Here is a 27,802-nt window from a genome sequence, read left to right as displayed (position 1 = left end):
CTAAGCCCTTTCTCCCACCCCTTCCATTGTGCCACTTCCTGTTTCCCCAGTTCCAGATGAATTTATATTGCTCTATTTCTTGTGTCAATACAGAGTTCATAAAGTCATTCCTTCAAAGGAATTTGGATTTTGTGTATTGTTATATATCTATCAAAATTATCAGCATTTAATTCCTTAACACAGCCAGGTGCAATGGTTAACACTTATAATCCCAGTGGCTTGGGAGGCTAAAGTAGGAGGATCACAGGTTCAAAGCTAGCCTTAGCAAAAGCGAGGTGCTAAGCAACTCAGTGAGACCCTATCTCTAAATGAAATACAAAATAGGGGACTGGAGTTGTGACTCATTGGTTGAGTGCTTGGCTGGCATGTGTGAGGCTCTGAGTTCAATCCTCAGCACTGCATACACATAAATAAATAATAATAAAATAAAAGATCCTAAAAAAAAAAAGAAAGGAAAATAAAATAGGGCTGGGGATGTGGCTCAGTGGTCAAATGCCCCTGAATTCAATCCCTTGGACCCCCATCCCCCCAATAACAAATAAATACATACATAAAATAAATAAAATTTTTTAGAAATTTATTTATTCTAATTTGTTATATACGACAGCAGAATGCATTTCAATTCATAGTGCACATACAGAGCACAATTTTTCATGTCTCTGGTTGTACCCAAAGTAGAGTCACACCATTCGTGTCTTCATACATGTATTTGGAATAATGATGTCAATTTCATTCACTATCTTTTCTAACCCCCTGTCTCCTTCCTTCCCTTCCCTCTCCCTTGTCCTGTCTAAAGTTCTTCCATTCCTCCCATGCTCCCCGACCCAATCCCCATTATGGATCAGCATCCTCATATCAGAGAAAATATTTGGCATTTGGTTTTAGGGGATTGGCTTACTTCACTTAGCATAATATTCTCCAACTCCATCCATTTACCTGCAAATGCCATGATTTTGTTCTCTTTTAATGCTGAATAATATTCCATTGTGTATATATACCAGTTTCCCTATCCATTCATCTACTGAAGGGCAGGTTGAAAGCCTGCTTTCTGATTGGTTTCACAATTTAGCTATTGTGAATTGTGGTGCTCTAAATATTGATGTGGCTATGTTACTATAGTATGATGATTTTTTAAAGTATATATATTTTAGTTGTACACAATACCTTCATTTTGTTTGTTTATTTTTATGTGATTGCTGAGGATCAAACCCACGGCCCCGCACATGCTAGGGGAGTGTTCTACCACTGAGCACAACCCCAGCCCTAGTATGCTGTTTTTAAGTCCTTTGGGTATAAACCGAGGAGCAGGACAGCTGGGTCATATGGTGGTTCCATTCCAAGTTTTCCAAGGAATCTCCATACTGCTTTCCATATTGGTTGTACCAATTAGCAGTCTCCCTAGCAATGTATGAGTGTATCTTTTCCCCACATCCTCACCAACACTTATTGTTGTTTGTATCCTTAATAGCTTCCATTCTGACTGGAGTGAGATGAAATCCTACAGTAGTTTTGATTTGCATTTCTCCAATTGCTAGAGATGTTGAACATTTTTTTCATATATTTATTGATTGATTGTATATCATCTTCTGAGAAGTGTGTGGTCAGTTCCTTGTCCCATTTATTGATTGGGTTATTTGTTTTTTACAAATAAATAAATTTAACACAGAAGAATTAATTGCCAGGAGAGTCACTATAGCATTGGTCAGGCATGGGTTCTGTTGTCCATTAGGTCTGTGTAATCTTAGCTCTGTGACCACAAATGATTTATTTCCTCTCTAACTATAAGGTTCCTCATTCAAAACCCAAGGATCCTGCCAAGCATGGTGGTACACACCTGTAATCCCAGGGACTTCGGAGACTGAGACAGGAGGACTTCAAGTTCAAAGTCAGCCTCATCAATTTAGCAAGGTCCTAAACAATTTAGCAAGGTCCTAAGCATCTTAATGAAACCCTGTCTCAAAATAAAAAATAAAAAGGGCTGGTATTGTGACTCAGTGGTTAAGTGTCCCTGGGTTTAATATTCTTGGTACCAAAAAACAAAAACAAAGAACACCAGAATCCTTATAATACCTATTTCATAGGCCTTTTGTGAAAATTGAAGCAATGTATGTGAAAACCAAAATGTGTCATATGGCAAGTTTTTTTTATTAATACTGGTATTACTATTAGTGGAAGCATTTCACACCAGTTAGGGATAGAGAAAAGAGACCATCCTGAGCCTCTCAGTGTATTGAGTTTACCTCCGCTTAAGCATCAACAATAACCAAGTCATTCAAGAACAATTTCCTGCTGTTTTTAGTGCTGGCGTCCTTTTCATCTCTATTCTTTCAACAGGAGCAGAATTTAAATCCGGGGTGAACACTTCTCTGTCCCAGAGATTGCTTCATCTTGGCATCTGTGTCCCTAAGCTGCCAGCCCAGTGCTGAGGATAGAGGAAGAATATTTTGGTGTGGGGCACTCCCAATTTCAGGCAGGTGTCCCAGACTAAACCTCTAGACAATAATTTAAATGCTATTCTCCCCAGTTTTGGGCACAGTGACTAGACTTGATTTCATCAGGTCAACACATACCAACCCAGTATTTTTCAAACTTTGGTTTTGGTGGTAGCTGTAGCATCTTATTCAGTAGAAGCTTGCTGGGAGCTGTGGCACATGCCTGTAATCCCAGTGACTCAGGAGGCTGAAACGGGGGGATTGCAAGTTTAAGGTCAGCCTTGGCAATTCAGTGAGATCCTGTTTCAAAATAAAGTAAAAAGGTTGGGATGTGGCTCAGTGATAGCGCATCCCTAGGTTCCAACTTTAGTGCTTAAAAACCAAACAAAAACCTACTTATCTAATCCCTTTATTCTGTAATTGAGGAAATCAGGTCTAAAGTTTTACTCAAGATCCCTGAACTAATTGAATCAAAGTCTCATCCAGAATGCCTTAAATGCCCTTGTTGGTTGTTATTAGTGCTTAACAAAGAGACCGTAATTTATAGTATGAATCGGGAAGATTGGTGTGTTCTTTTTTACTCCTACACATATTTCAGAAAACTAAGCAGAGGATGCTATACTTAGTTTCAGGATTAGTGAAAGAGTTTGGAAGCCTGTCTAGAAGATCTCTTTAGAAGGCCGGGTGGAACAACTTCCAAAGCCAGAAGCGCTTGAGGATCAGAATGGCAGATGTAGGGACAATAGGCCTTGGCTGAAGGGAAACTTTTACAGAGGGGAATAGTTCCCTGTGAAGCCTACAGAGCCTGGGCTTCTTGATTTTGCCTTGGTTTGGCCATGTGAATGCTCTGTGCAGATATTATCTACCCAAGTGCTGTGCTTGCTGGTTTAAAATGGGATGAAAATGTGAACTTTTTTTCCTCAACAGCTCACCAAGAAAGTGAACAACATAGAGACGGGCTGGGCCTTGGGGGCCACCTTTCACCTGTTGCAGTCTCTGGGCATCTCCCACTGAGGCCAAGCACTTCCTCTGAGGCCTGCATTCACCACCAACCTTTTTAAGTGGAGAAGAAGAGAAGACTTGTTCATTTTCTGAGTTAGTCTGGGGACAACCTGGATTGAGTGCAGTAGGTGGCTTTATCAGGGTGGAGGGACTTTCATATACAGATCTTGATCTTGAGCCTAGAGATTTGGGCAGAATTAATTTTACATGTCTAATGTGAACAGTTACCTAACCATTTGGGGGGCACAGATGGCTCTGAAATGTAAATCATTGAGAGTCTTTGTGTGACACAGAGAACCCTGTGAGCCAAAAAGAATAGCTTTGGAACTCAACCATGGAGTGAGAGCTCAGGGACAGGTCCCTGGGAACCAAAGAAACTCATTTTAATCCTTGGAGTGCCTCGTTCCTTTGAACATTTTAGTTTCCTCTTACATGCTAAATTAAGCTGATTTACTATAATCCCATGATCTAGCAATACCAGTATTTTTTTTCTTCTCTATGTACTATCCTGCCTCTTCATCCTTGTCTGCCCCACCTCCACCCCTAAAAAAGAGGAAAATTACTTGGTTTACTTTCCATGTGTAATTTAAAAAAAAAAAAAAAGAAAAAAAAACAAGAAACTGTGTCAAAATTTGTGATTCTTTTGTATACTAGCTCCAGTCAGCCATCTGAGATCTATCCTGATTCTTTTTCTGTTTTGGGGGGAGGGGGTACTCAACCACTGAGCCACATCCCCAGCCCTATTTTGTATTTTATTTTGAGGCAAGATCTCACTAAGTTGCTTAGTGCCTTGCTTTTGTTGAGGCTGACTTTGAGCTTGCAATCCTCCCGTCTCAGTCTCCAGAGGTGCTGGGATTACAGATATGTGCCACTGCTCCCAGACCATCCTAATCTTAAAGCAATAGAGATTTTAGTCTTAAGAAAGGAGGTCATCCCTTCCCCTATTTGCCAACAAATCTTTGTTTAGAGACTCTCCAAGTCCTAGTGATTATTACTATTCACTCTCCATTTGGTTTAAATAGGAGAGGGTTCCCTCCAGGCTACTAGCAGTTGCCTAAGTTTATAGTAGTAGAGTTTTTAGAGAGCAGGTTTAGTAAACAGAGGGTAGGATAGAGTCCCCATAATCTTGATGTCCTAAGTTTATTTGTGTTTTTAAAAATACCTTTATTTTATTTTTATTTAATGTGGTGTCAGGGATTAAACCCAGTGCCTCACGCATGCTAGGAAAGCGCTCCACCAATGAGCCACAAACCCAGCCCTTGATGTCCTAATTTCATGACTTAGACAGTGGTTATCTCTTGCCTGTTGGTATTTTAAAACAGCAGAGTGGTTTAGAAACTTTCAGTTAAGACCTGGGTTTAAATCATGCCTGTATCACTTAATGGTTTCGATATTTAGGTGTAAGACACCTAAATTCCCGGAGCCTCTGTTTTCCCATGTATAAAATTAGGGTATGTACCTGTCTGAAGTATTGAGATTTAATTATGCCCCAAACTGTAGTCAACACATACTCTTCACCAAAGCCCCAGGCTGGTTAAGCCCATCATAACTTCTCTAGGGACTTCCAATTTAGGACTATATGGTGTTAACAGCAGGCTATAGATTAAGGGGGCCTACACAAGGAATTCTGGATGTGGGCCCCTTTCCTTTCCCAAGTTCCTGTTCTACATCCCTTAGTGGAGCAACATCACTTTGTACAAGTGGCAGGAGGTTGGAGGAGCCAAACTTCTGGACCATGGCAGGGGCACATTTATTTGAATGGTAGCACTCATATTTGTGTAACCTGCTTGAGAGCTGTGTGGGAGAGTTTAGGGTGTTTTTTTCTTTTGGTGAGATTTGTTCTGATTTCAAATCCATTAACCCAAAACATGAGACGGTCAAATTCCTTGTGATCTGTGGTGAAGGGATGCCTGTGGAGAAATGGGACTGAGTGAGTCAGGCCAAGGGAATGCCTTATTTACAGAGTGGAGTCAACTGGATAACTGATGAACCAACAGTGGAATTGGGGAGGGCATAGGGAGACGAGCTTCTGACATCTTGGGCTGGATTAAGAGGAGGAAAGATTTAGGGTAGTAAGAAGGTAAGGGGTCATGGTCAGTCTAAATGCAGGAACAGTGCTGAATGAATTCACAGATATTACCTCATATACAAGATGCTAAGCAGAGCAGATTCTCAGATTCTTTGGGTCAGTACCTAGAAGAAGAGATTGCAGCCTTTCACGGGAGGTCAACCTGAGTTAAATCTACCTGTGCCTATAAATTATTTGATTTTTGGTTCTTAATTCTGTGAAAGGAAATGGATAGGCCTCTTCTGTCATCTCATACTGCTCTGTGCTTTTCCCTGAGCTCCAAATTCAAGCTCATAAAGATGCAGATTTTTAAATTTCCTGTAATTGGTTAAGAGAACAAGCTGTCTAGAGAGTGAAAGTTTGAAAAGTGAGATGGGTAAACAAGAGAAAAGATATCCATTTTTAGCCCTGATACAGAAGCTAGTGACCCCAAGGAAGGATGGCTAAGCAATTAATTTTTCCTCTTCATCCTTAACTTGCCTCTGCATTCCAGTTAGCTTTAGACAGTTGGCATTCATTCTGCACTGTACAAACTAATTTATTTTGAACAAGCAACAAAATGAGAATTTTATTTGGCACAGTCAGGGCTCCATTTCTGCTGTTACTCCTTCACTCTGCCTCTAAGCACCCCTCTCCCATCCCTCCCACATTTGATAGCAGTCTGCCCCTCCCATCTACAGTGTCTTAGCTTCTCTCCTCTCTTCCACTCGTTGTTGGTCCTCATTTTTTTTATTTTTTGGTAAATATTTAGGTATAAAGCATTATAACAAGTGTTATTTGGATATAAAAGATACTATCTCTATTCTTTGAGGATCTTTTAGAGGAGGCACATGACTCAAATGTTCAGTTGCAAAACTTGTAGCCAGTTTTGTGGGTTTTTAAATTTTTTTTCAGTCCTAGATAGACACAATGCCTCCACTTTATTTATCCATTTTTATGTGGTGCTGAAGATCGAACACAGTGCCCCACACATTCTAGGCAAGCGCTCTTTTATTGTTACTGGCCTGAATACTGGAACCAATTCACACTCTTCCTTACAGTAATGTTTGAAAAATGAAGTCAGGGACTTAAGATTAATTAAAAGAATCAACATTAAAAAAAGAAAGGGAGGGAAGGAGGGAGGGAAAGCAGGCAGGCCATCCAGTGCTTTATAGCCTGCCTTCCTAAGTCAACTTTTTAACAATCAGTTCTGGGATTAATGTACATATCCAGCTTTATAGGTATGTGCATATTCAGTGTCAATACCAGCTCCCAGGCTAATGTGATCATAGAATTATCTGATCCTAAACTTAATGTTATTTCTAAGAAATAACAGCTATGCCCTGGCTTTTGGTCTGTGGTCAAGGTCAGTGTGTGGCTATTTGAGAATCTAGATTTTGATCATAGTCTCTTTCAGTTGGCTGTTTGTACATTCGCACACCCACTAAGGGTTGAACCCAGGGCCTAGTGCTTGTGCGTGCTAAGCACACACTCTGCCACTAAGATACTTACTCTCTCAACCCCTGATGTGCCTTTTGCTTCTCTCCATTTGTAGCAGTACTTTGCTGCTTTGGTCTCTGATGGTTTTGGCTAAAATCTTATGAATTGGGGCTGGGGTTATAGCTCAGCAGTAGAGCGCTTGCCTTGCACTTGTAAGGTTCTGGGTTTGATCCTCAGCACCACATGAAAAATAAATAAAGATATTGTGTCCATCTTTAAAAAAATCTTTATTAAAAAAAGAATCTGGGGCTGGGGTTGTGGCTCAGTGGTAGAGCGCTCACCTAGCACGTGAGAGGTCCTGGGTTTGATCCTCAATACCACATAAAAATAAGTAAATAAAATAAAGATAATAAAAAATTTATATAAATAAATAAATAATCTTATGATTCCAGGATTTCCAGTCCTTTTCCCAATAATACACCACATTTTATTTTGTTGGCTATTTTGGTCCATTATCAGAATATTGTACCTGCATTTCCAGAGAATCATACTTAATGACTCACTCTTTTTGAGTCAGTATCTGGAGCTCTTCATTTTGTGAATTATCTCTCCTGAAAGTCTCTGCAAACTTGTAGCTTTTATTCACCTCCCTTTCCTTCCACTCTCACAAAGGATTGTTAAATATGTGTAACTCCCACACTAGCTTGGGAACTTTTAGTTACTCCATTGAGTCAAGAAACATCTGCTATGTGCAAGGAACTAGGCAAATTTCTATATCCTTATCCCCCCAATTAATTTAAAAAAAAAATTCAATGTGGAGTTTCTTCAGACTTTTTTAAAAAATATTTTTATTTTTTAGTTGTAGTTGGACACAATACCTTCATTTATTTATTTTTAATGTGGTGCTGAGGATCGGATCCAGGGTCTTGTGAGTGCTAGACAAGTGCTCTACTGCTGAGCCACAACCCTAGCCCTCTTCAGACTTTTTTTTTTTTTTTTCCAGTGGTGGAACAGGGGTCTCATTGTTATTCAGGCTGGTTTCAGACTCCTGGTGAAGTGATACCCCCCTCCACACCACCCCCTAGTTCAGTCTAGAGTAGCTAGTACTACAGGCGACTGTCACTGCACCCAATTCAAACTGACTCTTATTACAAAGGTCACCTTTATACCTGGTACCTTCCTCAAAAGAATGTTAATATGTAATGAAATAAGAATCTTTAGAGGGGCTGGGGATGTGGCTCAAGCGGTAGCACGCTCGCCTGGCATGCGTGCGGCCCGGGTTCGATCCTCAGCACCACATACAAACAAAGATGTTGTGTCCGCCGAGAACTAAAAAATAAATATTAAAAAAAATTCTCTCTTTCCTCTCTCACTCTCTCTTTAAAAAAAAAAAAAAAAAAAAAAAAGAATCTTTAGAATCAGAGACAGACCAACTCTTTTTTTTTTTTCCCCAAGCAGGAATCCTCAGTGTTTCCAACAGGTTTATTCAGTGCCTGTTTTAAGCATTTTCAGACAGTTCGTTTCACTTGAGGACTGTGCTGATGTTTACCTCCTCCTCATGTTGAGCTGAAATCTACCTATCTTTTTAGTGGTCTTCTTCTCAGACTCCCATTCCAAAGCCTTCCAAACTCTTTGAAGACAACTCCTAAATTCTTTATGGTTTCTTCTTTAACATGTGACATGATGCCTAGATCCCCTACCATTTTTTGTCAAAGTAGGGTTCCTGACCAGTACCAAGTGTTAACATGATTGAAAGACTGTTACCTCCAGTAGAAACCAAGTTGTTGCCCCAAGAAGTAAGCTGTGTTCATTAGACTGCTGCCACCTGCCAGGTCCAGGAAGATGAGGCTCCCTGGTCTTCCTCACCTCAGGAGGTCTCGGGAGCTTCTCACAGCAGTGGCCCTGTTTGTGAAGTGTGTTTCTTTGGTCACCTTGGATACCTTCAAAACTCGTGGGTAGATGTAGTCTCACTTCAGAAATCTATTTGCCAAAATTAACTGATTTGTCCATTTTAAGTGCGATTTGGGGTGAGAATCATTTCTTAGAAAAAAAGATTTGAAAATGTACCGTTTGAACCTTTTACTAAGGAATCCTATATACTCATATTGCTAGTTATATTTTATCTCTGTAAAAAGGTTAGTATGTTTAAAATACCAAGGACACGCCCTGACACCTGGTGGATGTTGTGGCTAATTAACCATCATTGCTATACAAAGAACATCTTCTGAGAGTCATGGAGTTCCCTGCAAAGTGTCTCAAACTTCAACTTATTGCTTTTGTTTATTTGCACACTTTGGGAGAGTCCATGTTCTCCTTCAGGCAGCCTTTCCATGTGAAAAATGACCTTGTTCCTTCAGCCTCTGCCAGTAGTCACACAGCTTTTCACTGCAGCTGTCATCTCTTATTCTGGGCAATATTTTCCCTAGGATTCAGGAAGGTTTGTAACCTTATCACTTCACTCATCTCACAAATTTTTCACATTTCTCTGAAAAGCTTCCCTCCAGCAACAAACTTCCCATCCCTTCAAAAGTTACTCCCAGTCAGGCCTGGTGACACACACCTTTAATCCCAGTGGCTCCGGAGGCTCAGGTAGGAAGATTGCAAGTTCACAGGCCAGCCACAGCAACTAAGCAAGGCCCTAAGCAACTTAGTGAGACCCTGTCTCAAAAGAAAAAATAAAAAGGGCTAGGGATGTGGCTCAGTGGTTAAGTGCTCCTGGATTCAATCTCTAGTACCAAAAAAAAAAAGTTACTCCCAAGAATAGCTTAGACTGGTTCAAAAGGAGACTCACTCTTCTTGATAAATCTTCAAATCAGATTTTTAAAAAATATTTATTTTTTAGTTGTAGTTGGACACAATACTTTTATTTATTTATTTATTTTTATGTGGTGCCAAGGATCAAACCCAGGGCCTCACAGGAGCTAGGAGAACGCTCTACTCCTGAGCCACAACCCCAGCCCTCAAATCAGATTTTCAGCAAGTTTTTCTTTTTTGGTACTGGGAATTGAACTCAGGGTGCTCTACCAGAGTTGCATCCCCATTCCTTTTTTTTTTTTTTTAAATTTTTAGTTGTAGAGGGACACAATACCTTTATTATTTATTTTTATGTGGTGCTGAGGATCAAACTCACACGTGCTAGGCAAGCGCTTCACCATTGAGCTACAATTCCAGACCACATTCCTTTTTATCTACTTTGAGGCAGTGTCTTTTAACTAAGTTGCTTCGGACCTCTTAGTTGTTAAGGTTGATCTTGAACTTGTGACCCTTCTGCCTCATCCTCCCAAGTCGCTGGATTACGTACAGGTATGAACTATTGCACCTGGATGGACAAGAGGTTCTTTACAATGTATATATCTGACAGACCTAAAGATCTCTTCCAAAGATATCTCTGGCACTGTGGAGTGAGCTCTTCAAAATCCACAGTAAACTAGTCATAGTGATACATGCTTGTAATCCTAGCTATTCAGGAGGCTGACGCAGGAAGATCACAAGTTTGAGGCCAGCCTGAGCAATTTAATAGACTCTGACTTAAGATAAAACTTAAAAGAGATAGGAGTATAGCTCAGTGGTAGAGCCCTTGCCTACTAGCAAGGCTTTGGGTTCTGTCTCCAACACTGGGGGGGGGGGGGATCTCACAGCAACACACCATTCCCTCTATTGGCCACTAATCTGCCACCACACATGGTTAAATTCTGCTGTTAATTAGAGAGTCCCTTTTGAAATGGTTCCTGAAATCTTTAAACCTGTGCAATGAAATTATTTGTTGTTTTATAAATGGACAGTGGTGTCCCAGAGGAGAACCATAACTAAAACTGAAATATGATGCTGTGATAAGAAAGCTATAACTAGCTATAACTATGGTGGTTTTGTTTTTCTAGAAAGTCTAGCGCACCTGTAACAGATTAAAAGTAATTTATATTTGCTGGGTGAAGTGGTATATGCCTGTAATGCAGTGGCTCGAGAGGCTGAGGCAGGAGGATGGTAAGTTCCTGGCCAGCCTCAGCAACTTAGTAGACCCTGCCTCAAAATAAAAATGAAAAAGGCTGGGGATTACAGCTCAATGGTAGAGCACCTCTAGGTTAAATACCCATCACTCCCTCCCCCAACACACAAAGTATATTTGCATTCTAATGTTAATTTTTAAATGGCAATTTTGACAAAAATGTATCAACCAAGCATTTCTAACCTGTCTACAGACAACTGTATGAATTTATGACCAGTATTAAAAAAAATCTGTAAATCTTGCTTTTAGGATTATTAACAAGTGAAAATCAGTATAATAGCACCTTAATGAGTTTTCTTTTAGTAATAAAAATCTCTCTTCAAGCAACTCGTAATAGTCTTGTAGGGTTTTTTTCCCCTCCTTGGCTTAATTAATATTCCTTTCTCATAGCAACTTATTCCTCATTTTTGGGTTCCATAGGCCCATTAAGCATAAGTAAAAGAGAAAAGAATTCTAATGTTAATTTAATTCTAAATTAAAGAAATTTAGAATTGTCTGCAAGTCCTTCCTCAGTGAATAAAAGTAAATTTATTAAATCAAATCTTGAAAATGTATGTGGTGGTTGCAGGGTAGGATCTTCTTTCAACAACATAATCTCCAGAAGAATATCGCTCATTTGCTGGCAAAGGCCATAATCTGTTCCTGGAGAAAAATGAAACAACATGAGCGACGGTCTGGCATCTGAAGGTGGAAAGGCAAACCAGGAAAATAGTTCAAAATGAAATACCCAAGGTGTTACAGCAAAAATTTAGCAAAAGTTCCCTCCTCCTAAGAAGAATTCCTGCTTTCTTCCAGCTTAAAAATAAATGAAAATATTTTTAAATGGAAGTGTTTCAGGGGAGAAGCTGGCCAAACAGCAAGAGGAGCTGAAACAACTTCATCGTTACAGTTCCCTGTCGCTGTGCTTAAGCCCATCCTGTACCATATCGAGTTGCTGTTTAGGCTTGTTGCACCTCAGTGACAACAAGCCCAGCAAGCACTCCTGCACATAGCCAGTACGGAAGGGAGACAGATACAGATAACAAAGGTTACTCATGAAAACTAAAGAAATTTAAGAGTTGTGTGCAAATCCCTCCTCAGTGACCAAGAATCTTGGAGAGCCCCAAGTGGCCTCTTACTTTGAGTGGAGACATTGCATTAGTGGCCTGCAAACCCCACGTCCTGAGCAGCACAAGTGGAGCGGCTCTGGTAGAATACAGTCTTTTCAGTAAGTCTGTGGCAGCCAAAAGAGCAGTGTTGTGGCGCTGTCTGTCTGTTTCATAACCTGCAAGGTGGCTCATAGAACCTGAAGGAAAGAGGAAAGGTTAAACCCCTCATCTAATAAAGGTTTCTTTCCTCCCCTACCAAACCAGATACATGTCTGTCTACCCTATTTTGCTCTTGGGGGCCATTTTGGGGCTGTGATCTGTAATTATGTGACCTCCGGATACCGGAAACTTACCTAAGTCTTTCCCATTGAAGGCTGCAGTACTGAGATGATGGACCAAGCTGGAGATATCCCCAAAGCCCATGTTGACACCTTGTCCTGCAAGTGGGTGGACTCTGTGGGCTGCGTCCCTAAGAACAGAGCAGCATTCAAGTATGGCCTCCAGAAGCATGGTGAGAAAGGAGAAAGACCCTGCTCTGTTGCTCTTACCCAATGAGTGCCACCCGAGGCCGGACGTACTCAGTAGCATGTCCCAACCCCAGAGGAAAGAGGACTCTGCTTTTTGCATCCACCTTTGCTACACTTGGGGGTAGCTGGCGAGCTGAGACCTTAGTGGGCTTCAGAAGGGTGACAACATATTGTAACATGGTCCCAGCTGAATCAATGAAGTCCACGTGGTTTGCATCACTCCACTGAGCAGTATCAGCCACATAAACAAACAAACAAACAAGAAATTTGATCAGTGACTAGCAGGGAATTAAAAATTGAACAAGAATATCTTTTTTTAATTTTTTAAAAATATTTATTTATTTATTTTAGTTCTTAGCAGGCGAACACAACATCTTTGTTGGTATGTGGTGCTGAGGTTCGAACCCGGGCCGCACGCATGCCAGGTGAGCGCGCTACCACTTGAGCCACATCCCCAGCCCCGGAAATCTTTTTTTATAGCCAAAGCTAAGGGTAATGCTACCGAACATGCCTAAATTGATCTTGAACATGAGTGACAAGCCCCTTAAATGCACAGGTTTTAGAATCAGGCCAAAGAGCTCCTGAGCTGGCCCCTGCCTACCTCTAAGCTACACCCTTTGCTAGTCCCCATCCTCAATAATGTCGCACCAGCTGCAGTGTAGCTCCTTCTACAGTATCCTCTTCTCTCCAGGACTCCTCTCTGCTTAGAATGTCCTCCCATCTCTTCAGCAGAACATCAGAAGATGCCACCTCTTTTTGTAACACCCCCCCCAAAACACCTCTGTGTGTTCTCCCACAGCATCCTATGTATACTATCCCCATACTGAGGTCATCACTCATGTATTTTGTCTTCACTTGACTACTAGATTCCTGAAACAGGGACTGTTGCTTCTGCCTCTGTCTCCAGTGTCTGCTAGACAGAAGGTGCTCACAGTTGTTGGATGAATGTACTACAAAGGAGTGAGGGCTGTGCTAGGAATATATACTAAATGACCTGCAGGGGGAGCAGTTACCATTTATCCTGGAATCCACTTCAGTAAATTTAGTTCCTTTTTATTCTTTTTTAAATATTTTTTTTTTTTTTTTTTAGTTATAGATGGAACCAATACCTTTATTTTATTTGTTTATTTTTATGTGGTGCCGGGGATCGAACCCAGTGCCTCACGCATGCTAGGCAAGCGCTCTACCACTGAGTCACAACCCTGGTTCCAATTTCCTTTTATTCTTATTGATACTGCAGAGCAGTGGGTTTAAATTCTTCAGTGTGAACTCTTTAGTGAGGTAATAGGCTTGGTTAAAACAGCTTCTAAGGGCCAGTCTGATTGTAGAACTCATTTTTGTCAGTAGATGTGTGATCTCAGACAAGTTCTAAATTTCTCTAAATGAGGATAATAGTAGTACCCACATTAAAGATTTACTGAGTTAAATAAGTATGTGTTAACACTATCCTAGTACATGGCACATATTATGCATTCAATAAATCTTACCAATTGTTACTATTAGTGAATTCAGATGTGAAATATAAGCTCCAACAATATTCTTGCCTATATTATCTACAGGCTGTGCTTACTTCAGAACAGTGATTATTGTTTGTTGAGTACCTACAATGAACTATGTATGTTCCAAGCATTTTACATAAATTCTCTCATTTTATTTGACTTTTATTTTTTGTGGTGCTGCTGGGAATTGAACCCTGGGCCTCACTCATGCTAGGCAAGTAGTTTACCCCATGCCATTTCCCTTGCCCAATTCACTCATTTTAAATGTCATTATTCAGTCCTGACAAATTGGTAACTCCATTTCTGGGTTTTTAAAAGTTTTTTTAAAATTTGTTCTTATTAGTTATACATGACAATAGAATGTATTCTGACATATATACATGGAGTATAACTTCCCATTTTTGTGGTTGTACATGATGTGGAGTTATACTGGTACTATTTCTGTTTTTCTTTTTTTTAATGAGATCAACAAATAGAAACAGTATGGAACTCATATCTTTCTACAAAGACCACTCTTTTTTTGATGGACCTTTATTTTATTCATTTACTTATATACGGTGCTGAGAGTTAAACCCAGTGCCTCACACATGCCAGGCAAATGCTCTACCACTGAGCCACAACCCCAGCTCCAAAGACCACTCTTTTTTGAGACAGGGTCTTGCTAAGTTGCTGAGGGCCTCACACTAAATTGATGAGGGTGGCCTTGAATTTTCAATCCTTCTGTCTAGGCATCCTGAATTTCTTGGATAATAGGCATGTGCCGTCAAAACCTGCTTACAAAGCTTACTTTCTCTCTCTCTCTCTCTCTCTCCTTTTTTTTTTTTTTTGGTATTAGGGATTGAACCCAGAGGCACTTATCCCGTGAGTTAACACCCTCAGCCCTTTTTATTTTTTTATTTTGAGACAGGGTCTGCTAAGTGCTGAGGCTGGCTTTGAACTTGTGATCCTCCTGTCTTAGCCTCCCAAGTCACTGGGATTACAGACATGTGCCACCATGCTTGGTCAAAGCTTACTCTTAAACTGTGTTGAAATGTGCTCAGCCCCTCCCTGGGAATACTTTTATTCATTAGGTTTCAAAAGTGTAGATACTTGGGACCAAGTAGAATTGTTCAAAATTATGAAAATTCTTTGGCTTAAAAAAAATGCAATGGTAACCACCTAGGCAACTGTTTTAGTCAACATAAGAGCACACACAACCCTCAGAAAAGTAGCACTGTCGTTATTTTTTTTGCATTCCCCTACGTGCCCTGCTCCACATAATCCTACCAGCCATTTACAGTTACAAGGAGGCAGCTGCTTGGTTAGTCCTTTTTCCTTACTTAAAACCACCCTCTGAATCCACCTCTGCAACACATCGTCTGCTGGACATATTGATACTCACAAAGGCAGAGTTAATGGCATCCACAAACTCTTCCTCATCCATGCTTACTAGCTCCGCAGCATGGTCATGGGATGTCGACCAGACCAAGGAACTCAGGGTATCCGAGAGCTGTGTCAAAAGAAGGACACCTATACTAAGGCTAAAACTTCTGAACTTGAGGGACTCTCAAGCATAAAGGAAAACAAGAAAGTGTAGCAACATGAGCTAAGGCATATTCCTCTAAAACCAGAGAAAAGGCTGAGAGAAAGAGAAGTCCTAGAAATGAAGGCTTGCTTTTGAGCAGATTGGCCAGAGGACCTCTTACCGGGAGCAGAGCAATAGGCCCAGAGGGAAGAAATCTCTGCCAGGCTACATTGTTTTCTGTGGCCTGCAACAGAGGGGAAAGGTTCTTATGAATACCCAGTGTCTATGAGCAGGGTTTCCAGATAGCAGCTCCAGATCTTACCTCTGATAAATGGAGAGTAGCCACGACAGCAGACTGGTCATAGTTCCAACTAACATTCTGGATTCCAGCAGCCTGCCGTACTCCTGAGTTGTAACCATCAGCACCAATCTACTTGGAGACAAGAGTCTGCTAAGTTTTACAACCTCCTCATAAACCAACTGCTCCAAAAGTCTCTCTTTTGCCTTGAGTTTTCTCTAGTTCCAACTGCTGGCAGCCCACCTGTGACAGGAAGCTTTTTTTTTTTTTTTTTAATATTTTATTTTTTAGTTTTCGGGGGAGACAACATCTTTGTTTGTATGTGGTGCTAAGGATCGAACCCGGGCCACACGAATGCCAGGCGAGGGTGCTACCGCTTGAGCCACATCCCCAGCCCAGCAGGAAGCTTTTCATCAGGCCTGTTTCACTGTTTCACTCACTGCCCTAGAAGGGCAGCTCTACAGTGACTTCAGCATCAGCTAATGGAGCCAAAGTGGACATCTGACCCGAGAGGTGCCAGCTATAGCTGAACAAATTGATATTTGTCAGGGCAAATATTTGCCAACCAGCTGGACAAATTGATAATAAGCCAGGTTCTCTTGATATTTGAACAAGAGGTCAAGCACCAGAATTGTAAAAGGTAAAGCTGGTGAGAGGAAATGAGGGAGAAAAGCAGAGAGCTGAAAGATGAATGACAATGTGACTCCTCAGAGGGCAAGAAGAGCTTCAACTCTGGCACTCTGATTCTTATCCCTGTGAGGCCCAGCTATCCTTCTATTCTTCATTTCATGACCTAAAATAGCCTGAGATTGCTTCCTGTACAGGATTTATACGATCATCTTAACTTGGGCTGCCTTGAATGAGTACTTTACTGGTCATTATATAACCAACAGCCTTGCCCAAAATTAATCTATGGTTTAGGTCTAAAACTAGAGGTCCTAGAATGCAGTATAAGATGTAGCCATGCAAGACCCCTGGCAAAATAAGAATCTTCAACTACCAACAATTTTGTCTGGAGGGTGCTGCCATCACCTAGGGTAATATGGACCCAAGGGCTGGAATCTGCCATGGAAAATGGACCAGGCCAGGTGTAGCCAACAGCTTTGCTCCTGTACAGCACAGTCACTCGGTCTGGGAAGGTCAAAAGAGAAAAAACCAAAATATTAGAAAAGCAGGCCAAAGGGCTGAGGGAAAAGCCATATCTAAATCTAAAGCAAGGTCCCAGGACAGGATATCTTGTCATTTACTGCCAAATAAGATCTAAAAAGTAACTTAAAAAATGAAAGTAACTCAAGTAATCATGCTACAGTCTGAAAGTGGATAAATAACAGAAGCCACAGGGATGACTCAGTGTAAAAAAAAAAGAAGAAAGGCATTTAAGCTCTCTGTGAATTCTCACAGGAGGCTTTCTTCTCTTTCTTATAGTTTCACTCTATACATAAATGAGCCCACCTATGATGGCAGAGCAGGCAGGGTAGGAATGCAACAGACTAAAACAGAAAGATTTTTCTTCCCCCTAGAAATAATTTTTTTGTTGTTCATAAAAACAATGTGCTCTAGGTTGTTCACTGAGTATTAAATCACAGTTAGATGAAAAAAAAAAAAAAAGTTCTTGTGTGCTACTGACAGTAGGGTAAACAATAATAGTGTACCTCATAATAGCTTAAAAGGGGATTTTCTTTTCTTTTCTTTTTGCAGTGCTGAGGATCAAACCCAAGGTCTCATGAATACTAGGCAAGCATTCTACCACTGAGCTACATCTCCAGCCCTAAATTATTTTTCAAAGCTAGATGGTGGTCAAGTATCCTATATCAAAAAGCATTTAAATTGTTTCTGAATCCTCTCTCACATATATGTACATATGCAAATCATAGATCTGACAAGAAATTTGTATTCAGAGTATATAAAGAACTACAACTTGAGAACAAAAATATAAATAATCCAATTTAAAAATGGGTAACTTTTTATTTTTTGGGGGTACCAGGGATTGAACCCAGGGGTACTTTTGAGTCGTACCCACACCCCTTTTTTATATTTTATTTAGAGACAGGGTCATACTGAATTGCTTAGGAAGGACCTCACTGAGTTGCTGAGGCTGGCTTTCAACTTGTGATCTTCCTGCCTCCCAAACCATTGGGATTACAGGTGTGGCAAAAATTTTTGAACAGATATTTCTTCAAAGACAAATTAAGCACGCAGAATGATGTTCAACATTATTACTCATAATAGGGAAATACCATCAAAATTATAAGAGATATCATTTTATATTCAATAGGATGGCTATATTTGTTTTTGAGAGAGAATTATTTTTTAATATTTATTTTTTAGTTTTCGGCGGACACAACATCTTTGTTGGTATGTGGTGCTGAGGATCGAAACCAGGCTGTACGCATGCCAGGCGAGCGCGCTACCGCTTGAGCCACATCCCCAGCCCCAGGAAGGCTATAATTTTTTAAAAATATTTTTTAGTTGTCAATGTATCTTTACTTATTTTTATTTGTGGTACTGAGAATTGAACCCGTGCCTCACACATGCTAGGCAAGCACTCTACCACTAGCCATAACCCCAGCCCCAATAATTTTTTTAATAAAGAAAATAAGTAGGATGTCAAGAATGTGAAGAAATGGAATCTTTAAATTTGTAAGAAAGTGAAATGGTGCAGCCTCTATAAATAGTTTGGCAGCTTCTGAAAATGTTAAGTGCAGAATATATGACTCAGCAATTCCACTTACGTGTATCCCCACTAGAGAAATAAAAACATATTTCCACACAAAAATTTGTACACAAAAATATTCATCATACTATTCACAGATGCCAAAAAGTGGAAACAATCTAAATATCTATCAAATAGTATATGAAAAAACAAAATTTGTTATATTTACACTATGGAATACTACTTGGCAATAAAGGGGGATGAACATTGATATATGCTACAACATGGATGAATTTCAAAAATATGCTCAGTGAAGCTGGGTGCACACCTGTAATCCCAGCTACTCGGAAGATTGAAACAGGAGGTTCACAAGTTCAAGGCCAGCCTGGGTAACAGACCCTGTCTCAAAATAAAAAATAAGGGCTGTGGATATAGCTCAGTGGTAGAGCACCCCTGGATTCAAACACCAGTACTGTAAAAATAAGAGCTAGGTGAAAAAACAAACTCTTGAATCAAATTAATACAAATTGTAAAATTTCACATATATGAATTATCCAATATAGGCTAATGAGATGGAAAGCAGATTAGTGGCTGCCAGGGACTAGGGCTGGGAATGAAGGATGATTAAAATTGGTAAAAGATTTCCTTCCTTCTTTTTTTTTTTTGTTCTGGGGACTGAAACCCAAGATTGCTTTACCACTGAGCTACATCACCAGTCCTTTTTTATTTTTTATTTTTTTGAGACAGGATCTTGCTAAGGTTGCTGAGGCTCTTGTTAAATAGCTGAGGCTGACCTAGAACTTGCAACCTCCTTACAGCTAACCAAATTGCTCAGATTCTAGATGTGCACTACTTGTAACCAGCATGAGATTTCCTTTAGGTGATGAAAATGTTCTAAAATAATATTGTGGTGACAGTGGTATACTCTATATAAATACACCTAAAGTTGAACTGTACAGTTAAAATGGGAGAATTTATGACATATAAATTGTTTAAGAATAAAGCTGTTTTAAAAAAAGAAACCCAGGCATGTTTTCTTATAATCCCAGTGTCTCAGAAGGCTGAGGCAGGAGGATCACAAATTTGAAGCCAGCCTTAGCAACTTGGTGAGATTCTGTCTCAAAATTAAAAAAAAAATAAGATAAAAAAGTTTGGTGGGCTGGAGTTGTGGCTCAGTGGTAGAGTGCTTGCCTCACACATGTGAGGCACTGAGTTTGATCCTCAGCACCACTTAAAAACAAAACAAATAAAAAAAGGTATTGTGTCCATCTACAACTAAAAAATTAAAAAATAAAAAAAAAATTGGGGGCTGGACATGTTTCAGGCCTGTAATCCCAGTGGCTCAGGAGGCTGAGGCAGGAGGATCATGAGTTCAAAGCCAGCCTTAGAAATTTAGCAAGACCCTGAGCAACTTGGCAAGATCCTGTCTCTAAATAAAATATTAAAAAAAATGGGGAGAGATGGAGATATGGCTTAGTGGTTAAGTGCCTCGGAGTTCAAACCCTGGGGGGGAAAAAGGGTTTGGGGTTATAGCTCAGTGGTAAACCACCTGATTTCAATTCCCAGTACCAAAGAAAGGGAAAAGAACAACCCTGAGATAAACATCAGAGGATTTCATTGCTATAGAAATTACGAATCTATAAAAGGGATCTTTTCTCTCAGTAAGTCCTAAGGCAGCTCGATTCCCAGAGAGAAAATGGAAGATGGACAAGATGGTGCCTCACCAGACACAGCCTCCAGCTGCTTAGTAAGAGCATGCATGATGACATCATTCTCCACTATATAGCCCATGTCATCTAAATTATCCTTATCGAACATTATCAAGGCCTCTGAGCACGCATCCCACACCTGGAAACACAAAAGGATAGTCTGCATTAAAACCAAGGTGAAGGAAACAGACTCCAAACAGAAACTGATAATTTCTTAAGTGGCAGAAGCAGAAATTAAAAACTGTCAGCCTCTCTGGCAGGAGATACAAGGTGAAAAGATTGTGAGCAATGCTTCTCCCACTTCCTTAGACTGAATGTGAGCTTTGTCTGATTCTTCCCACGTTCTCAGAACACCTGGAGAGCGTGGACTCCAACATCTTAATATCCGAGAGACAAAGACATATTGCCAAAAGTGAAAAAGGAAAAGGAAGTACCTGCATTCGCCGAAAGGCTCTGTATCTCATGTTGCAGATATGATCCCAAGCACCAAAACCTACAAAAGAAAGGATCTACAGATCTACAAAAGAAAAGATCCAACAGGAACCTGGCTCCTGCACTCCCCTTTTGTCCCTTTTGTCCTGTTAAATAAGAGGTGGTCTTCAGTATTGTCAAATAACAGAAAAAACATCCTCTCTGCCCCTACCCTGTTTGTTTCTAGGAGCTAAGCTGTTCCCCAGTTCCAGATTGTACAGTGTGAAAAAAGGCCCAAAAGGTAAATCACATTAAAGTAGGGGGAATAAGGAAAACCAAATTCATATTGTTATTTTTTATAATCTAAGTAAAATCATAAATATTTAAAGGTCATTTTTTATTTTCTAACGATTTGTGGCAAAGAAATATTTACTGAACATCTACTATGTACTATTATAAATCTAGGTACTGAGCAGAAAGTAGAAAGCCAAAGTCCCTGCCTTCTGCAGCTGACAATCCAATTGGAGATGGACCACAAAAAACACAATATAATGTCAGGTAAGTGCTATGAAGAAAAACAAAGCAGTATAAGGGGCTCCCTCATGAGGGAAGAGTTTACTTTTAGGAAGGTGGTTTTAGACAGGATGTCTGAGGAGTAACATCTGCAAGAGACCTAAAGAGAGATGCTAACTGGTTCTATATGCATATATGTTCATCTATATCCCAAAACATTTAGCATACAGACTCCCTAGTCTACTTGAAGACTGACTCTGGGAATGCAGAGTGAATGATCAGATAGTTCACATAGATTCAGTCCTACCGTAACGACCTAACTTCACATACCAAGTCCACATAATGGAGCCGCATGTCTCAAGGATGGCTTCCTCAGACTGGGAGTTGTTACACTGACAACTTCATCTCTGATTATGCCCTAGACTGCCAAGCTCACCTCCCGTTCCCTACCCACAGTGAGATCCCTCTCCATAGATGCTTTGGTGACTGTCCTATGGGGCTACTGGAAGGCTGAAGGGGAAAGGAGGTTGGACCTGTGAGAGAAGTTCTACTCACTACTGAGAAGGGTTGCTGAGCCAGGGGAAATGGAGCTGACTCTGTTGCTGTACGTTTCTGACAACTTCTCCAGAACTCTCTTTGGACCTGCTTCCAGCAACAGGATTTTTTTATCACGGAAGTGGATATCATGTCCTAAAACAAACAAAAACATTTCATATGATTTTTAAAAAGTCAAAAATGTAATTGCACAGTAGTATGACTATAGATATAATGTACTTACTGTACACTTCAAAAAGCTAGAAGAGAGCATTTTGAATGTTTTCACAATAAAGAAATGATAAATGTTTGGGTAGACAAATGTTTAACCTGATTTAAATAATCAAGCAAGTATATATACATCAAAACATTACATGGAAAAAATATTACATGGTATTCCATTAGTATATGCAACTTTTTAAAAACATTTTTTTAGTTGTAGATGGACACAATACCTTTATTTATTTTTATGTGGTGCTGAGGCTCAAACCCAGTGCCTCAGATGTGCAAGGCACTCGTGCGCTCTACCACTGAGCCACAACCTCAGCCCCAATGTGTGCAATTTTAATGTTTTTGTTTCAGTTAAAAATAAATTTAAGCCAGGTGCAGTAGCACATGCCTATAATCCCAGTGACTTGATGAAGCAGAAGGATTCCAAGTTTGAGGCCAGCATCCACAATCTAGTGCAACCCTGTTAAAAAAAAAAAAAAAAAAAAGGATGGGAATATTTCAGTGGTACAGAACCACTGGGTTCAATACCCATTACTGGGTAAAAATTAAACATAAAAGATAAATAAAAAATTTTAAAAAATATTTTTAAAAAATATTGTTTTAGTTGTAGATGGACACTATACCTTTATTTTATTAATTTTTGTGGTGCTAAGGATCGAACCCAGTGCCTCATACATGCTAGTACTTTACCACTGAGCACCAGTCCCAGCCCAAAAGATTAATTCTTTAGGTCTTAGAATACAAAATTTCTCAAAGGACATTTCTCATGTAACATAAAACTCCTAAGTATAACATATTTCACCACTTTAGTCAGGAGAACTACCTCATCCAAACTGCCAGACTTCCCTAGATAAAGTTCACTACATGCCGTGTGCAAAGAAGCAAATTACAAAATATAAAACTAGCAATAGGATTTTCCAGAAAGGAAGAATGAAGTGAAAAATACAAAAGTGTTTAGATATCTCATATTTCCAATCTTGAGACTATTATGTCACTAAAAATGACAACTCCTGGCCTGGAGGGTTAGCCTAGTGGGAGATAACAATATGGTACTGTACATCTCAAGCATATGTGAAGCCCTGAGTTCAATCCCCTGTACCACACACACACACACACACACAAAAAAAAAAAAAAAAGGAAGAAAAATCCTGTTTAATAGAAAAATAGAGTAAACAGAACTCACAAGATTAAATCAAATCAGAGTTTATAAAAATGAAAAGGTAACCAGAGATCCATCAATTGTGCCTACAAATCTAATCCTAAAACATTGGCAGAAATAATAAAAAAGGGATTGGAGCCAGGGCTGGTGGCCCCAGTGGTTCAGGAGGCTGAGGCAGTAGGATCACAAGTTCAAAGCCAGCCTCAGCAACTCAATGAGACCTTGTCTCAAAATAAAACATTTAAAAAAAAGGGGGGGGGGCTGGGAATATGACTCAGTGGTTAAGTGCACATGTGTTCAATCTCCAGTACCAAACGCCCCCCCCCCCCCAACAACAACCAAAAAACCCTAAACAAACTATACAGGACTATTCCTGAACTCAATTAATATAAGAGGGAAATAAAGTTGCTTCAAGCCTTTAAGAAACGGTTTAATTCTGAGGTGTCCCCCCAAACTCATGATCATGTATGTGAGACCATGCAAGAAAGTTTAGAGGAAAATTAATCGTGTCAAATTTTAACGTAATCAGTACCTTAGTCTCCGGATAAGGATTAACTGGGTGGTAATTGTAGGCAGATAAGATGTGGATGGAGGAGCTGGGTCAGTGGAGGTGTGCCTTCAGTGTACACCTCTGTCCCTGGTGTGAGGGAACTCTCTCTGCTGACTGATTGTCATGTCCTGAGTTGCCTTCCTCATCATATCCTTCTACCTTGATGTTCTGCCTCACCTCTTGGACCCAGAGCAATGGAGTTGGCCATCTATGAACTGAGACCTCTGAAACTGTAAGCCCCAAATAAATTGCTTAAAGTTGGCAGGTCTTTTGGTCACAACAACAAAACAGCTGATTAAAACAGAAAACATCATAAACTGATGGGGAAATATTAAAAGCTAACTAGACAATTTTTACTTTTTAAAAAATGTTTTTTTAGTTGTCAATGGACCTTTATTTATTTATATGAGGTGCTGAGAATCGAACCCAGTGCCTCACACATCCTAGGCAAGTGCTCTACCACTGAGCCACAATCCCAACCCCATTTTCTACTTGTGTGTGTGTGTGTGGGGGGGGGGGGGGGGTAGATGAACTCAGAGGCACTTTACCAGTTAGCTATATCCCCAGCCCTTTTTAATTTGAGACAAAGTCTCACTAAATTGTGTAGGGCCTTGCTCAAATTGATTGGCCTCAAATCTGCAATCCTCCTGCCTGAGCATCCTGCCTTAGCCTCCAAAATTGCTAAGCTACCAAACCCAGCTCCTGGGGTATTTGTTTAAAATATAGGCTTGCTGGCCCAGCATGACAAACTGAGTCAGAGTCATTGGAAGCAGAATCTGGTATCTTCATTTTAAAATTATAATTCTGTACACTGCTAACAATGATCACCTTTGAGGAGATCTTGATGGCTAACAATAAAAAAATACAAGTCTTGATTTATACATTTCATACCAATAGCCCATATTTGTACCTTCTGAATTTTGTATCTTTGCCCGAGTTATTCAAAATCTAAGAAACAATAATAAAAACCTAGGTGCTTCTTATATGCACTGAAGCCTGAGACCCAGGATTTTATATTTTAACTCATTTACCAATAGGCACAACCAAAATGACTGTCTGAGAGCAAGGATACATACTTAAACCTGCCAGAAAGTTTTTTCTGTTCCCAAAGTGCTGTATATATAATTATTCACCCTTGGGTGCAAGTTACTTAATCTTTCTGAACTTCTCTGCACAATCTACAATTGGGATTATTATAAGGATTAAGTTAAAATATATACAAAATATTCAAAAAGATGCCTGTCCCAAGCAAGTGTTCAATAATTGATACTATGTTTTGTTTGTTTGTTGTACTGGGGATTGAACCCAGGGACACTCTGCCACTGAGCTACATCCTAGCCCTTTTTATTTTTTATTTTGAGACAGGGTCTTGCTAAATTGCTTAGGGCCTCGCTAAATTGCTGAGGCTGGCTTTAAACTTGCAATCCTCTTGCCTCAAACTCCTGAGCCACTGAGATTACAGGTGTGCACCATCACACCCCATGTTTTAAAAATTACTTTGGGGTTCCAGCCCATTAGCTCATATACAAAGAAAGCACTAGTTCTCATCGATTCTTTATAGGAGGAACCCTATCAGGGAAGATATGGCTGTCATCCATGATGCTGAAGTCAAAAAAGGCCTTCACACTATTGGTAACCTCTCATTTCTGAGGCTAGAAGACTCAAATCCAATTTCTGAAAGCCACTGGAAGTTCTTAAAAGCAATACATTTGGAATTTGGTGGCCTGGGTTGAATTCTAACTCTGGTACTGCCTGGCTATGAGACTCTGGTCTTTATTTGATCTTACTAAGCATATTTTTCACATAAATACGCAAATAATATCTATTTCACAATGTAATGGAGCACCTTAAATTACACATGTAAATGCATAGTCCTAACCTCACAGGATACACAAAATTCAACTCAAAAGTAGATCACAGACTGCTGTAAGCCCTAAAACTTCTAGGAAAAAAAAATGGGAGTAAATCTTGGGGCTATGCAATAATTTCTTAGTTATAACACCAAAAGCACAACTGATGAAGGACTGATAAACTGGACTGCATCAACACTGAAAATGGGGCTGAGGATGTAGTTCAGTGGTGCAGCATTTGCTCAGCATGCTCAGGGTCCTGAGTTTAACCCCAAGTACCATAACAAATAAATAAACAGGTTAAAAAAAAAAACAAATCAGGGCTGGGGATGTGGCTCAAGCGGTAGCTCGCTCGCCTGGCATGCGTGCGGCCCGGGTTCGATCCTCAGCAACACATACCAACAAAGATGTTGTGTCCGCTGAGAACTAAAAAAAATAAATATTAAAAATTCTAAAAAAAAAAAAAATCAAAATGCTTGTGCTTCAAAGAATATTATCAAGCAAGTTTTTAAAAAAGACAACTAGAACAAAATATTTGCAAATCATATATCTGATGAAGGATTTGTGCCCAGAATATACAAAAGAACTCTTACAATTCAATTAAAAAAATAGCCCAATTATAAACAAAAGGTAAGGCTGGGGTCTGCAGCTCAGTGGTAGAATGCTTGCCTAGCATGCACTGAGATCTTGGGTTCAAAACCAAGAACCACAAATAAACAAACAAAAACCAAAGGATCTGAATAATCATTTCTCCAAAGAAGATAACACATGGCCAGTAAGCATATGAAAATACTCAATATTATTAGTCATTAGATAAATATAAACTAAAACCTCTTTACATCCACTAAGAGAGCTGATAAATAAAAAGACAATAACAAGTGCTACCTAGGACCTGGAGAAACTGGAACCCTAGTGTAGTGTTTCCAATGGAAAAGTCTGGCAATTCTTCAAAACATTAAACAAAGTTATCATTATTCAGCAATTCCACTAGTAGGAATAGACTCAAGATAACCAAAAATACATGCATACAAAAGCTTTTACACAAAATATTCATAATAGCATTATCTGTAATGTGACAGCAGTGAGAATGTCCATCGATTGATAAATGAAAATAAACAAAATGTGGCATAAACAAACAATACTATTACTCAGCCTCAAAAGGAATGGGATACTGATACAAGCAACAACAGATTAACCTTGAAAACATTAAGTAAATTCCATCTACATATAACTGTCTACATATAATTTCCCTACATATAAGAAAAATCTATATAGAGACAAAAGTAGGCGAGTGGTTGGTTGCTTAGGGCTGAGGGATGGGGGGAAACGCGGAGTGACTGCTAAGAGTTCCAGGTATCTTTTTCTTTTTTTTTTTTCCTTAGGATAATGAAAATGTTATAAAACTTAACTATAGTGATGGATACACAACTCTGCGAATACAATAAAAACTATTAAGCTGGTGGCTGTGGTGTGGCTCAGCAGTAAAGGTTCGATCCACAGCACCACATAAAAGTAAGTGAACAAAATAAAGATAAATTAAAAAAAAAACAGGGGCTGAGGCTGTGGCTTAGTGGTAGAGCTCGCCTAGCATGTGTTAGGCACTGGGTTCAATTCTCAAAATGAATAAAATAAAGGTCCATACATCTAAAAAAAAATTTAAAAATAACACCACCAAAACCAAAAACAAACAAACAAACCATTAAGCTAAGTGAGTGGGCATTATGGCATTTGAATTTCATCATAATAAAGTTGTTTGTCTTTAAAACAAAGAAACAAAAACACCCGCCGAAGTTAGTACACGAGATGACCTCCCACTGTGTCCATACCTAAATAACCCTCGGCAGTTGTTCCCCACTAGTTGGAGTGACTCTTAAGGCCCCTCTCACTTTCGACCCTACCATCCCTGATACACCAAACGCATTCCTGGGGGCCTGGGGCTCTTCTAGGAGAGGAGGGAATGGACGACAATGTCCGAGACACTCAGCCTTTGGGCACAGTGCGGTGGTTCACACTGTCCGCAGCCCTTACCCAAGGCACAGGCCATGGCAGCACCCACGAGGCCTCCGCCCGACACCACTACATCGTACACTGTGTCTGCCGAGACACCGGAACACCTCCGGCAGGAAATCAGCGGGCTTCTGCGTGTAGCTGCAAATGCAATAGCCCACCCGGTCCTTGATAGCCGGGCAGCCATGACGCTGACCCGGGCAACCATACCTAGTGCCCGGTCAGACCCGCCTTAGGTAGTGCTTCCGGAGCAGAGTCCTCCAATCCCGTGGGGCTTCAATCGTGCCCTCTGAACCGGAAATAAAATGCATGAAGGAACCAGGCCAATCAGAAAACGATTTTTAC

General features: G+C 40.0%; 2 protein-coding genes across 17 annotated transcripts in view; one reads left to right on the top strand and one right to left on the bottom strand.

Moving 5' to 3' along the window:
* ENTPD5 (ectonucleoside triphosphate diphosphohydrolase 5 (inactive)) overlaps positions 1 to 4,050 on the top strand; it is a 40,689-nt gene extending 36,639 nt beyond the window's left edge. For 11 of the 12 annotated variants that reach the window (XM_081289495.1, XM_081289494.1, XM_081289492.1 and 8 more), the window contains one exon: positions 3,360 to 4,050. In XM_081289495.1, coding sequence (XP_081145621.1) covers positions 3,360 to 3,446 — 87 coding nt within the window. In that variant the 3' untranslated portion in view covers positions 3,447 to 4,050. Of the gene's footprint in view, positions 1 to 2,334; positions 2,471 to 3,359 lie in introns of all 12 variants that reach the window. The other variant, XR_014021407.1, reaches the window with a different exon arrangement.
* COQ6 (coenzyme Q6, monooxygenase) lies at positions 567 to 27,704 on the bottom strand. Of its 5 annotated transcripts, none has more exons than XM_081289457.1 (14): positions 27,479 to 27,704; positions 21,682 to 21,816; positions 20,637 to 20,695; positions 20,218 to 20,341; positions 16,841 to 16,971; positions 15,865 to 15,972; positions 15,724 to 15,786; positions 15,420 to 15,527; positions 12,561 to 12,763; positions 12,366 to 12,481; positions 12,043 to 12,209; positions 8,686 to 8,823; positions 2,571 to 2,679; positions 567 to 2,422 (listed from the first exon to the last, which is right to left on the bottom strand). In XM_081289457.1, the coding sequence occupies exons 1-14, from the start codon at positions 27,663 to 27,665 to the stop codon at positions 2,328 to 2,330; spliced, it is 1,743 nt and encodes a 580-aa protein (XP_081145583.1). In that variant the 5' UTR covers positions 27,666 to 27,704; the 3' UTR covers positions 567 to 2,327. The 5 variants fall into 5 exon arrangements, with proteins under 5 accessions (XP_081145583.1, XP_081145585.1, XP_081145584.1 ...); XM_081289458.1 differs by having other exon boundaries at positions 2,369 to 2,422; positions 2,575 to 2,679; positions 27,479 to 27,703; XM_081289459.1 differs by lacking the exon at positions 8,686 to 8,823 and having other exon boundaries at positions 572 to 2,422; positions 27,479 to 27,703.
* Positions 27,705 to 27,802: the final 98 nt, after the last annotated feature.

The sequence above is a fragment of the Spermophilus citellus genome (genome assembly GCF_964194105.1).
Source record: "Spermophilus citellus genome assembly, chromosome: 4".
NCBI classification, from domain to species: Eukaryota; Metazoa; Chordata; class Mammalia; order Rodentia; family Sciuridae; genus Spermophilus; species Spermophilus citellus.
This window is presented reverse-complemented; position numbering and strand designations above follow the sequence as displayed.

Excerpts from the sequence above, each read along its gene's own strand:
- COQ6 (XM_081289457.1), bottom strand. The coding sequence starts at position 27,665 with ATGGTTGCCCGGGTCAGCGTCATGGCTGCCCGGCTATCAAGGACCGGG. Across the intron at positions 12,764-15,419 it reads ATGCCATTAACTCTGCCTTT|TGGAGTGATGCAAACCACGT; the intron begins GTGAGTATCAAT and ends GATACTGCTCAG. Across the intron at positions 2,680-8,685 it reads CAACTTGGTTTCTACTGGAG|CCTCCTGAGTCACTGGGATT; the intron begins GTAACAGTCTTT and ends CCCCCGTTTCAG.